Consider the following 13,596-nt stretch of genomic DNA (forward strand, 5'->3'; position numbering starts at 1 on the left):
ATATAAATCAACAGTCGCATTTGCTGAAGATTTCACGTAAAAAATCAATGCTCAGCACAGCTTACGTATTATTTTTTATACTCTCTCCACATCTGACAACGCAGCGTGCGTGATATTTACATGCTCGAAAACAGCTGATTTTAGTTTTGGACAGCGCTGCGTGACGCGCCGCTTAACCTATCTTTTCAGCCGCCGATTTAATCCAATCTAAGCAGTGAAACTAACTACTTAAGTCTGATTTAAAGATGTATATCAAAGTGTTCCTGAAGAATTGCGCGCTCTCGTGCTATCAGCGACAGAAAGGCCTTTCCACTTTAAGGTAACCAGCAAATTTAGGTCATCCAAACCATTATCGTTCGTAAACGATAACAATAGACCAGAAATACCACACGGTCAGATACGATTCAATCGTCCATTTTTCTATTTGCTTCTTACCGCATCCAGCTACTGGTATTTACTGTTAAAGTAACAAAAGATTAACAAATTATTATAAGTAATTCAATGAATATATGACTTAATTATGTCATGATTTATATAATATTTTTCCTATGTTTATTCATCATCAACAAATGTTTTATGACTTGTTTAATTTACTTAAGCCATTGACAAACAAAATACAGATCATCGCAATGTGCAATAAGAAACTCAGAATAAATATATTGATTTTAACATATTCACAATTATATGACATGTTTCATCATTGTTGTTTATCATTTACAAGAGTTTTATAACTTCTTTATTTACTCAAGAAAATAAAGAAGCATTAAAGCAATAAGAATACACGCAACCAAATTCACACAATTTGAAAAATTAGGATAGAGCAGTAAGACTTCATGGTGAAATATTATTTATTAATGATTTCTACTATGATTCGTGTGCTGAAACTCCGAAGCGCCGGTTTGAAAATTGTAACTTTTTGTTACGCTTTGTCGACACCATTCTAGTAACAGTAACTAACTTTATTAGAGTTAGTATAACAACAAAACAGTAGTTGGTGAAATTGCGCTTAGGCGTAATCTAAGTGATGTTGGAAGGCGTGGGAGAAAGAAGAACAATTTATTGATTATATTAGTTGTTTCATGATATCTTTACTTAAATATTTTCGACCCTATTTGTTTTGTTTACATCAAGAAGTTAAACATACCATGAAGTTTAAAACTAAATTCTCTAATTTCAAACATGTTTGATTTTAATACAAATAATATTATTTAACAAAACCAGATATATTTTAATTTGACAATTTCTGGATAGTTTTATATTGTTAAAAAAAATGTGATCTGCGTTAATTAATTTAACATCAATGTTTCATTGATAGTTATTACTTAATCTGGAAAAAGAATATATAAAATATTCATTACATACACAGAGCAATCAAATTTAAGAATTATTATTCAAAAGACATACTGGTCTTCTTAAGAAATAATAAAATAATCATCAATTCTATCTCGACTTCCATCATGCATATTGGTTCTACGTAAGGATTTGAATTTTCATTAGGTTAATGTACGCAACCCAAATCACTTAAATTAATGGATTGTATTTCAAAGAAAGTTTACGTTCTGAATATATTATTATTAAAGGGTACTTGTATGAAACAATTGATTTCAATATAATTAAATTAAATACAAATAAATATTTAAAATAAAAACTTGCAAGAATCATGCATCTTATGTATGCAATGATAGTTGCTAAGTTTTAAGCAATTTTGTTTCGTTTTTAGATATTATTTATATATTTTTTCAATTTATTTGAAATAAAGAAATCATAATCTCCTGATATAGTTTGGCTTCAATAATTCGCAATAGATCGGTCTCAGTTTATATTTTTGTATATACAGTGGAACCTCTCTTAACGAGCATTTCACTTAAATGAATTGTAAGAAAAATGATTCGCTTAACGAGCGACGTTTCGCATAACGAGTGACGATGAGAACAGAAGTCCCGGATTGTGTGCCTGCTACATCATTTTCTTCAATTGTTTCACTATACAAGTAAAAATCTGGAAATTTTGGAACGGTTTCAAACAGTCCGGTATATTGGCGGATACAATTACTCGTACTTTGCGAAGAATAGTTAATAATAATGAAAATATTGCACTCGAAACACGAGTAATCTATAAAATAGGCATTTTCTGTTCAGTTAAGAAACACCATTTTTTACTTGTTTGTCTAACAAGTTTTTTTCCATCTTCTTACTACCCTATTTCGGCTTCGGAAATTGGAACTTATCGATCGATCCTAACACTTAGCGAGATGAATGATCCCGATGATTTACATCCTGTCGTGACTCGCTCTTGTTAGATTTTTGTATTGGTTTACAGCAAAGTTCAATTCATGAACTTTCGTATCGGTTATATTGTCAATAGCAATCAAGTAAAAAAATAGTTGCATATAAAGATAATTTTTTCTTTTAATATTTTAAAATTTAGATTCAATGTTATTCGGTTTTATATAATTAATATTCAAAATAATAATATGAAAACTATTTTTAGAAAATACCCAACATTTATACAACATTATTTAATTAAAATGAACTAGAATAATTTTTCTAAAAAAAAACTACTACTTTATAAATTTCTTTGAAAATTTCATTAAATAAATTCAATTTGTTTCTTGATTTGTCCGGGATATTGGCGGAAACCCATTTTTCATTGAACATTACATCTATATTCTCTAAGTGTAGCAAGATCAATTAATAAAAGATGATTTTATTTGCTCATTAGTTTTTTTTGTAAATTAAGTAATTTGTAGAAAATAGTATAATTAATACTAGTGGCTTGCATTTTAATATAATTGTTCCAGATTTTCTGGTTTAAAGTTCAGTGCACAATAATTACAATTGGCTTCCTTTAGATATTTTATATAACTTTGCCTTTACATATTTCACGTTACGCCGGATTACACAAAAGTCTGTAAAACGTAATCTCCCAGTTATCTAGGCCATTGAACATCTTTATCTCTTGCTCAAACGTACGACTTTTAATGAAAATTAACGTCTGCTTTAAACGTTAATTATTAAATTAGAGTTAACTAATTTAAAATAATAATAAACATAATTTATTGTACAATAGAATATAAAGGAATTGATTGCAGTTTTTCCATCCATGTAAATTAGCAATAATAATACATAATAATAAAATAAACATAATACAAAAAGTGAAAAACAATTATTATTGTGTTTGTTCCGTTTAATCGGGACTAGTATATTTGTCCCGATTAAGCGGCTGGCCCAATTATCCAAAGTTCCATTTCCATTTGTTATTCGCTCGGTTTTGTTTCTGTCCTTTAGAATTTTTGCAATTTTACTAATTATGGTCGCCTGTATCACGAAAATTTGATACGAAAGGTCGTTGGTTCAATTCCGAAAAATCAACAAAAATTTGTGGTGGCTGTTAAACCCGAAAGGGGTAGAAATAGGGCCGGACATATTTATATCAATAAATAAAATTGATATAAATCTCTTTAAAAAAAAATTACTAATATTCGACATTAATATTTTAAATTAAAATGTGGGATTATTATATAGAAAAAATATTCACAAAACTAAGTGCCAATATATAATTCAATTTCGTCTAGTTGAGGAAAATTAGATTTCAACAACTGTGGTTGCCTATATCTCATATACTTTTTTTTACTATAAATCCGACACAAAAGTTTCTAGTTCGAATCTCAATAACTAAAAAAGGGATATGAGTTTAATTATGAAATATTATAACATGAACGTTACATTAAAGTATAAAATATTTATTTAACAATTTTCATTGTCCCATTTTGGACCAGTCTTTCAAATATTTTGACAATTAAAAAAATATATCATTAAAAATCATAATAAACTAGTTAATTTTGTTAATTAGTAAGATTACTTTTCATTGTATTCAAATATTTCATTTTCTAAGTACCATTCTATTTTTTTTCTACAATATTTGAATTCATATTTCTATTTGACTAAATAGTAAAAAAATATCTAATTTTAAAATAATATCAATAACGGTATTTGTTTTATATTATATATGCATTTACCAGTTTGGTTGGTAAATGTAAATATGAATCTGAGATCAGCTTGTAAAAGTTAAAAATAATAAGTGTGATGCACTTTATATTAAGGTTAAAATGTGCTTGAAATAATGTTTACTATTATTTTTATTTAAACACTATTTTATAATAATATATAAAAGAAATATTAAGTGTGAACCAAAATATCAATTTAATAAAAGTTTTGAACAGTCAAATTTAATTACAAATAATGTACATGTCTCATTTTGCTTCGGTTTGAACAAAATGTATACTTTGTACATGTTATAGTTGATTGCAAAAAATGATCGATCTGCAATAAATATTGTGGAAAATACATACAGCCGCCATGTTCAACAGATGCAAACATGACGGTTAAATGGATCACACCGTATGGAAAATACACATCGAAAAACATTCCACAAAATTGTAGAATAAAAAGTCAACATCCTAGAACTATGTATGAAACACAAAAACACAAAACAGTAATCGATTAACGAATGGGTTGCGTTCCACACAATTACTTCGTTAAGCGAAATTTCGTTTTTAGAGGTAAAAAAAATACTATAGTCAGAATATGCATACATGAACAAAACTTTTATTAAGTAAAATGTCAACTTATATACAAATTAAAGTCACATATATGTCTAAAATTGATTTTATTCTTTCATATAACAATTTCTTATCCATTAACACTGATCGCTTAAAATTAACACTTTTTCCTAAATCTGCATCAACAAAATTAAAATGTATTTCAATGTAATTTAAGAACCTTTTTAGTCATAATCTTCTTTAATTTTGTCTTAATATTCTTTGTCTTTGTTTATAACTAGAAACTGAAAAACCATCAGCTTTTGCATTCAATTTTTAATATCCTCTGTATCGACATTGTCAAAACTTATTGATCTAATTTCTTGGTTCTTATTTTATTATTCTTGTACAAATTCAATTGAAATATTTTTTAGTGACTATGTTTTAAGAATTAACAATGTTTTCGGACAATTACGTCGAAGCTTCATTATCAGAAACAACATTAACTGAAACTACACCTCCATAGTATTTAGTAGCCTATATAATTTGAGTATATCTTTTCTAAAAGAATTATTGAAGTATCTTAAAAAAATGGATTACTTCTGTCTAAGCAATTTGAAGTAATATTTAGATCAATTTCAATGGTATGAAATGAAAAACTAAGTTGAGTTTAAGAATTGAATGGAAAACTGAAAATCCATATTCCATTGTTTTATGATTATTAATATTTGCCCTAATTGGAAAAGTTGGTAACGACTTAAATCAACGCAGTATCCGAACGTGTTTACGAACTTGGAACATAATCTGAGCATGTACCGAGCCTAAGTGAAACAAAATACCATCCGACCGACCCATCGCGCATATCCGTTCAGCAAACTTTCAGTAGTAACACAATACACAATATGTATGAAATTAGATTTCCTTCGTCTAACTTTCTATAGAACCCAAAAAAAAATGATAAAATAACTTTCCGCTTGTTGAAAGTCACAAGGTAAACGCCAAGTTTCCTGGAACTAAAGAAAAATCAAATTAAATTTCCCGAGACTAATTTTGCCAAATGGAATTCGCATGAAGTTCATATAAATATTAACTAATCCGGTGGTGCTGCTGATGCTGCCTGCGTTCGCCTGAAGTTCTATTATTTAAACGCACCCGTTAAACCACTAAATCCCGTTTATTAATAATCCACAATAAACAGGAGCCGCTGCTCCAATTCCGCATACATCATCCCTTTGTTATGGAAAATTTAGTGCGACTAAATCCATCCACCCGTGTATCCCGTACACCCAACACACATAGAGTATATACATACATACATGCTCACGTGGCAAGCTTCGTCTCAGCTTGTGAACTATCTAACTATTCGCTTAACTAGTTCCAAAACCGCATTGGCTCAAGCACACGCAGCTTCAGTTGTCGGGAAACGTTTAGTTTCGCATACCAAAGTTTAGAGAATGTTGGGATTTTATGAAGTAATTTAGAATCACAGATCTAATTATTTTCAATTTAATTAAAAAAATAATATTTGAATCGATTAACGATCATATTTGTCCAATGTTTACTATCCTAATTCTTCGTTAAAGCTGCTAAATGTAACGTCAATCTGTCGGTAGAGTGTTCTTTATCTTAACATAAAAATGTTTATTATCCAATTTCTTTGCAGTCTGACCTGTTTGTTCACCGATCTGCCACTGTCTTAACTGAAAGTGTTAAGGAATTTAGTAGACATATAAGAACATTGTATGTTTCGATTACATTATTTCTTAGTTAATTGAAGACATTATTATGTTAAGATAAAATAAATCATATCCATACATTTATTAATAATTTTATAATGTCAATATCGTTCGTCTAAAATTTGTTTCTAGTACATCCGGTGGCAATCGCAAGCCCGATAACCGAAATCCCGAGTATATTGAAATTCTGACGTTCGAAATCCCGACGTTCGCAATCCCGACTATATCGAAATCCCGACTATGTCAAAATCCCGACTACCATAATCCCGACAATCAAAATCTCGACTATATCGAAATCCCGACAATCTAAAACTTAATAAGATCATTAATTGTTGCTATTTATTGTTAATAACATAAACTAATTTTATTATAGAATTTTTCTTATTCTTAAGTTTTATAATGAATAAGTCAACGAAAAAAAAATACAATATTAATTAATATTATTTATTGTTATTAAGAATAAATAACAACAATTAATAATCGGGCAAAAGAGCCATCGACCTAGGTCGATAGAAATTATAATAAAGAAGGATTTCAATTGTCGGGATTATGGTAGTCGGGATTTCAATACACTCGGGATTTCGAACGTCGGGCTTTCAATAGACGGTCTTTTGGTTATATTATAGTATTAGAATATAGAAATGAATGTTTTTCTTTATTAACGTATTTATTGTGTATATACCTGTTTTATATACATGATAGCGAAAATCTGTTTTTGTCTTTAACTTGAGATACAATGTACGTGACCTAGACTTCTAAAATTCATTTTAGAATTTTTATTTTATTACACAGTAAATGTAATTATGATTAAAGTTTTCAATTTTTAAAGATGTAAAGAAAAAATAAATATAACTAACACGCACGAATGTTCTGAAGTTATAACAAAAAATGTTTGTAAACGAGTATAACCTCTATCCAGCAGTAATTAATTCTATTTTTTCAGAAATTATGGAAGAATTGAATTGCTAGTATCAACGCTTTTCTTTTGAGGAGATTATTGTCAAATTCTACTCCTAAGTACTTAATTATTCCGCATGATAGTAAAGAAACAAATAGATATGCAGTAGATAAATTAGTATTTAGTATTTATTCATTTATTTACTAATAGAAAGAATAAATACCAAATAAACTGCAAGAAAATGTACAAATTGTACAACTTATATTTTTACAATTAAATCATTTATATAATTACGTAAATAATTACTTAAGTGAAATTAAACTACTGTTAAAACATAATTCCTGAAGTAGAAGCGCGTTAAATACTTCCTAACAAATACAACTAGTGCCAATAGACGTACAATGATAGATATAATACTATTTATTGTTTGATTGATCTAATTTTCACGTAGATCACAATAGTATATTTATTAGTTAATACCGATAAAAATTGTCAATAAATGCAGAAGATAATGCTTTTTCAGTAGAAGAATTACAAAACCTTGTTAACAACGTAGATGAAATGAAATTAAATAAGTTCATGACAAAAAAAATGATAACAAGCAAACATATGAAAGAATGCTTAAATCATATTGAAAATGATTTTTTTCGTGAAAATTATCTTGATTTATGAACAAATTGTTAATCAATGTTAAATGCAATAACTAGAATAACTTGAGACTCAAAATTGGGAAAATCCCTATATAGTAGAATCTCGCTTAACCTCCTATATCATTTTTAAAACTTGTGTACATATATTATGTGTATTTTTGAATATGTTTCACTATACGAGTCAAAATCCGAAAAAGGAACGTTCCTGCTATAATATGTTTACCTATGAAAACAAAGTGTTGCTTACTGTATTATTAATTTTTCTCAACTCCACTATAAATACGTTATCACTGTCTTATGGAAATCATTTATTCCTTTTGAATATAATGTATTTTAAAATATTTAATTTTAAAGTACATGCATTTTCCAATTATACCATTCTATGTAAAACAATTGTTAAAACTATAAAAGATTTTTTTTTACTTAATGATCAATTTGGTTTGTTAAAATTTAAAATATGTCGAACAAATGTGTTTTTTATATATGTCGTTTGTAGCTGTATTTTATCGTAATGTAATTAAAAACAATTGTTTAATATTTGGGGAAAAATATTCTTATATGTTCAGATACTTGGTTAAAATATTATATGCTCTGCTTCAAAACTTGCTAATTTAATATAATAATAAAATATTAAAATCATATTAATTAGATATTTATTAATTTGTTTTTAATGATCAATACTCGAATACTTGGTATTGCGATGCAATGGTACAATCTATATATTGATTGCAAAAGAATTACTTTTTAGAAAAATCAACCTCAATGATATTATAAAGTTTTTTGTATGTATTAATAGCCTGTCATCTTCTGATATGCGCATTATATAAGTGATCTTACGCTCTAGTATAGATTGTTAAAAATAAGATCATTATTATAACTTATAAAACAATAATACATAGAATTATTGAGAATATGTAAAATTTCATTGTTTTATTTTTTCAGAAAATGTGGCACAGCTGTGCTTGGTGCTTCATTGGCATGTGCATATGGGACAACGGTGGTTGCATGCAAAGACGTCACATTTATGGCGAAGACGGTGACAGCCGAGGAAGAATTGAAGCGAGCAAATGATATGAGATCACGCATGGAGCTGATGATCATGGAAGCGCAGGCGGAATTCTGCAAAGCTTTAGAGCTAGAGGAAGACGGAGGAAAGAAGTTCAACGTGGACAAGTGGAAACGCGCGGAGGGCGGCGGCGGCGTCACCTGTGTGCTGCAGGATGGCAAAGTCTTCGAAAAAGCCGGAGTAAATATATCCGTGGTAACAGGAAATTTACCACCAGCAGCCGTTGCCCAAATGAGATCGCGTGGAAAGAACTTGAGGGAAGGTGTCGAGCTTCCATTCTTCGCGGCCGGAATTAGCGCAGTCATCCATCCAAGGAATCCCTACGTGCCAACCATTCATTTCAACTACAGATACTTCGAAGTCAAAGATGGGGAAAAGGTTGATTGGTGGTTCGGCGGAGGCACCGACCTGACGCCTTACTACCTCGACGAAGAAGACGCAGTTCATTTCCACGGTACTCTTAAAGCCGCTTGCGATCGTCACGACACATCTTATTACAAGAAATTCAAGAAGTGGTGCGACAAGTACTTCCATATACCCCACAGAGGCGAGAGTCGCGGCATCGGCGGCATCTTCTTCGATGATCTGGACACACCTGGTCAAGAGGAAGCCTTCAAATTCGTCACCGACTGCGCCAATTCCGTCATTCCTTCCTACATACCCATTGGTAAGTAGATATTATATAATAATGTGTACAAGGCGATGCCGAAAAATCGAAACTTTCGATGACATTTAATTGAAGCCCACGCCGATCGACGAAATCGATTCAGAATTGATTTATGATGTATAATGTTTCAGTGAAAAAGCACAAGAACAAAATGTACACTGACAACGAACGTCAATGGCAGCTACTTCGTAGAGGGCGTTACGTCGAATTCAACTTAATCTACGACAGAGGAACCAAGTTTGGTCTGCATACACCTGGAGCCAGGTTCGAAAGTATCCTGATGTCTTTACCTCTGAACGCCGTAAGTGCTCATACCTCATTTCACCCTCTACTTGATTTAAAACTATTAAACATAAAACTGAATGAAACAAATCATAATAAGAAAGGAAAATAAATTAATAATATTCAATTACAATCATAAAATACTGCTGTCACCTTGTGTCCAATCGAGGAACTTGTAAAATACTTTTAGTAATTGGGTGCAACATCAAATCTATCAGATTTATACATTTTTCCCTCAAAATATTCCACAAATCTATATTTATTTTAATATATATACAAATTAAAAAGTATATTCAAACTTATCCAATTGTGTCCAAGATAAAACATAATTAAGTAAAACTTGGATACTAGAGCAAATTGAAAAAATAATCCAAAGTCTTTCTATCCTGGATGGATTTAATTTTTTTATATTTATAACAACATTTCTGCGTTTTTTAATCGGCTGGTGTATTCTGCTTGATTATATTCAATTATGTAAGAAAATGCATTTAAAATGATCAATATTGGAATAAGTTAAATATTTACAATAAATTAAAATAATCAATGAAAAGATCTAAACATTCACAATAAGGAATAATTAATTCATAATTATTCATCAGTGGAGTAGACTAGTCTAGTTCTGACTTTAATTTATTAACTGTTCTAAAATAATGCATCAAACGATTTAAGAAATAATAATTCTATAATTCTAATAAAGAATTTAAAATATTTTAGTTAAATGCTATCAGAAAGTCTTCGGTTTTAGCCCAAATTGGTACTGATACAAATCATACAATCAATAGAAGTAAATAAATAATTAAATTTAGTTGCAGTTTAGGAAACTCTGTAATAAGTATAGATATTTAAAATAATATTTGTAAAAATAAATCTTGAATATATCAAAAAGAACTTAAATGTATTTATTATGGGATCACAAATTCATTATTTTTTCAATTTCAATTTCAAAATTATTTATTAAGTGTAGATACATATACATGGTGTTATTTTTAAGGGGTGGCGTACATGTGAGCTTGAGCTCATTTAGCCAGAATCATTATTTTTTCAACAATTGGATATTAATAGCGTTAAATAGTAAATCATTAAATAATAAGAGTAAATAGTACAAATTTGTGAAATTATTAAAAAAAAACGTTACATATTATATTATAATAAATTAACAACAAAACAGCATTATTAATGATTATGATAAAAGTAAAACAGGTGTTACTAAATCACTTAAGAGAATGTGTTGAAAGAGGTTGAACATTCGTGACCGAAGTATTGTTAACCCGAGTTCTTCGGCATTGTTTAACCTACATCGAAAACAGCCGCAATCCAGCTATTATTAGAACATTCAGTTAAGATTCACCATTATTATTACGCCCATTATTATTTGCGTTTCTATTTGTCCTTCCGTTTAGTGTGTATCAACTTTTCTTGTTATTTTTTTTCACAGAGATGGGAGTACATGAATGTGCCGTACGAAAGGAGTCGCGAGGGTAAGCTGACCGAGATCCTTAAGAATCCGAAGGATTGGGTTTAAGCGGAAATTTAGTTTTCCAACTTCTTTGTTTTTGTTTTTATTTCTACATTTCATTTTATCATTTTTAATCCGTTTTTATATGCATTTTCGTACTGAATAAATAAACATCACAGGGATTTCCGGTTCCCTGGCATCCTAGAAAGTGCCTCTCTCCGTCGGCGAATCTAAGTGCAAAATAAAACTTGTTTATATTTGAAATTATTTTTTTTTTAATTTTAAAATATTCCCTTTTCCAGGTGAGACGCTTGTCGTCCGCATGCTAATTGCTAATGCTAACACATATACACACTATTTTCAGAGAGCCAGTGCATTCGCCATTACGTAAGTTGGTTATTTTGTGTGTGCAGAATTATTGATATTTTGCGGTTCAGGTAAGTAATTTTCTATATCAGATTCAATCAAATCAAATATATTTATAATTTTAAAGTTAAACGTTTTAGAAAATTATCTTTTTTTCAAAATTACTTTTCAAATTCACAAAACGTATACATGTCATGTATAAAAAATCCACAAAATTACTGACGTGAAGCGATTTTTTTCTTCAGAGGTATTACCAAAGTTACTTCTTAAAGGAAATGAAAAGCTTTTGCTCGAACGAAGAAAAGTTTTATCAAATAAAAAGTTGACTGTTTATGTTTTTTTCCTCTTTCATTTAACATTTGCCTATACAGAGTTAATGTTTTTAACACTGATTGCTTCAATATAACACTTCTTTCATAATCGGGATCATCTTTACTAAAAAAAAATTGTAAAACTTAAAACATTTTACATTTCTCTTTTCATTTAAATACTTTTTTAAATCTTTGGTTCTGAACTTTTTTTTGGAAGGAACTTTTATATTTCATGTTCATTTGCTCGTAAGGTTTTCAAAATTTTCTATTATCTTCTGAATTAAATAAATGTCTAATGAGTTTGTAGGTTTGAAAAAGCTTGCACAATTATATAAAAAATATTTATAATTACTATACAATTTTGATACAAATGTTGCTTACATTCATCGTGAAAAATAGACTTTATTTTGGTAAAAACATCTGTATTGCCAGAAAATTTTTCAGAATTTAGCTTTTTTTTTTTCAATTAATATTTAATAAATACGTACTTTTATTTTTTCAAAAATTTTAAATTAATGAATTATTAGATGAAGAATCTAATGAATCTGAACTTGTTAAAAACAAAACGTATTTTGGTTACTTCGATCTTCGATAGTTTTACTAAGGAATCTTTTGTTACGATAACCCAATGAAAAGTTTAAAATTTTAAACATAGTAGAATATAGCTAGACCAGGTATTGCATATATGAATTGTTTATTATTATTTTTTTCTTAAAAAATACGAATTAATATTCAAATATTTATTTAAAAAAAAATGTACATGATACTTGAATTTAACTGATTTTCAATAAGTAGATAATTTTAATTTAGTTTTTGAATTATTTTATACATTTTCTTCTTAATACACTCAAACATATGTTTTCATGGATTATAATGAATGTATTTATACCTGAACTCAGATCTTTCTATGAAGACAATTATATTTTCCTATTATAATTTATATTCTATGAAGAAATTGATCATTCTATTTTCATATCTTTATATTATATCAAAAATGCTCAAGTATTGCGTAATGTACCAGTTATATAAAAGAATCTAGATTAAATATCATGATTTATATTCAGAGAAAAATTGGTCCTTCTATTCGAACTCTTATTTCAATCATCACATCTTTGTGAGTCAACATTGTCAATGTTGTTGAGAATTATATCATATCTCAAAAAAAACCTGTAAATAATATTTGTTGCGTAGTAGCTAAAAATTGCGCTCATATTAATGAACATGTTAATAAAAAAAACAGGTTCAAACATCTGATAAGTATTACAATTTATTATTGTGACAAGTATAATGTATTAATCTTGATTCGAGTTGGACTCAATATGCGAATTTCTGTAACATTCAATAAATAATAAAAAAAAATATGCGATTGTTTTCACCTATTACTAAATCTTAACATTTTTTTTAGTATTGACCGAATTTAATAAACTTGTTAATGATTTATTTATTAATCTAATGTATTCTTTATGAGTACTTCATTTCATGTTAAAATAATAAAAAATTGATAGAGTACTGATGATCAAATGTTATAATAAACAAACAGGTTGAAAACCCCCGCTCCGGATTGTTATGACTAATACTATTTTTGTTCTTGTTGAGCAAACAAGATGACCATATGTCGTCGAAA

General features: G+C 28.8%; 1 protein-coding gene across 1 annotated transcript; it reads left to right on the forward strand.

The window, feature by feature from the left end:
* The first annotated feature begins 94 nt into the window (after positions 1 to 94).
* On the forward strand, positions 95 to 11,539 carry LOC108566847 (oxygen-dependent coproporphyrinogen-III oxidase). Its single transcript, XM_017926927.1, has 4 exons — positions 95 to 319; positions 8,767 to 9,557; positions 9,689 to 9,858; positions 11,275 to 11,539. The coding sequence occupies exons 1-4, from the start codon at positions 246 to 248 to the stop codon at positions 11,359 to 11,361; spliced, it is 1,122 nt and encodes a 373-aa protein (XP_017782416.1). The 5' UTR covers positions 95 to 245; the 3' UTR covers positions 11,362 to 11,539.
* Positions 11,540 to 13,596: the final 2,057 nt, after the last annotated feature.

Source organism: Nicrophorus vespilloides, unplaced genomic scaffold (assembly GCF_001412225.1).
Source record: "Nicrophorus vespilloides isolate i.1.1-1 unplaced genomic scaffold, Nicve_v1.0, whole genome shotgun sequence".
Classification (NCBI taxonomy): Eukaryota; Metazoa; Arthropoda; class Insecta; order Coleoptera; family Silphidae; genus Nicrophorus; species Nicrophorus vespilloides.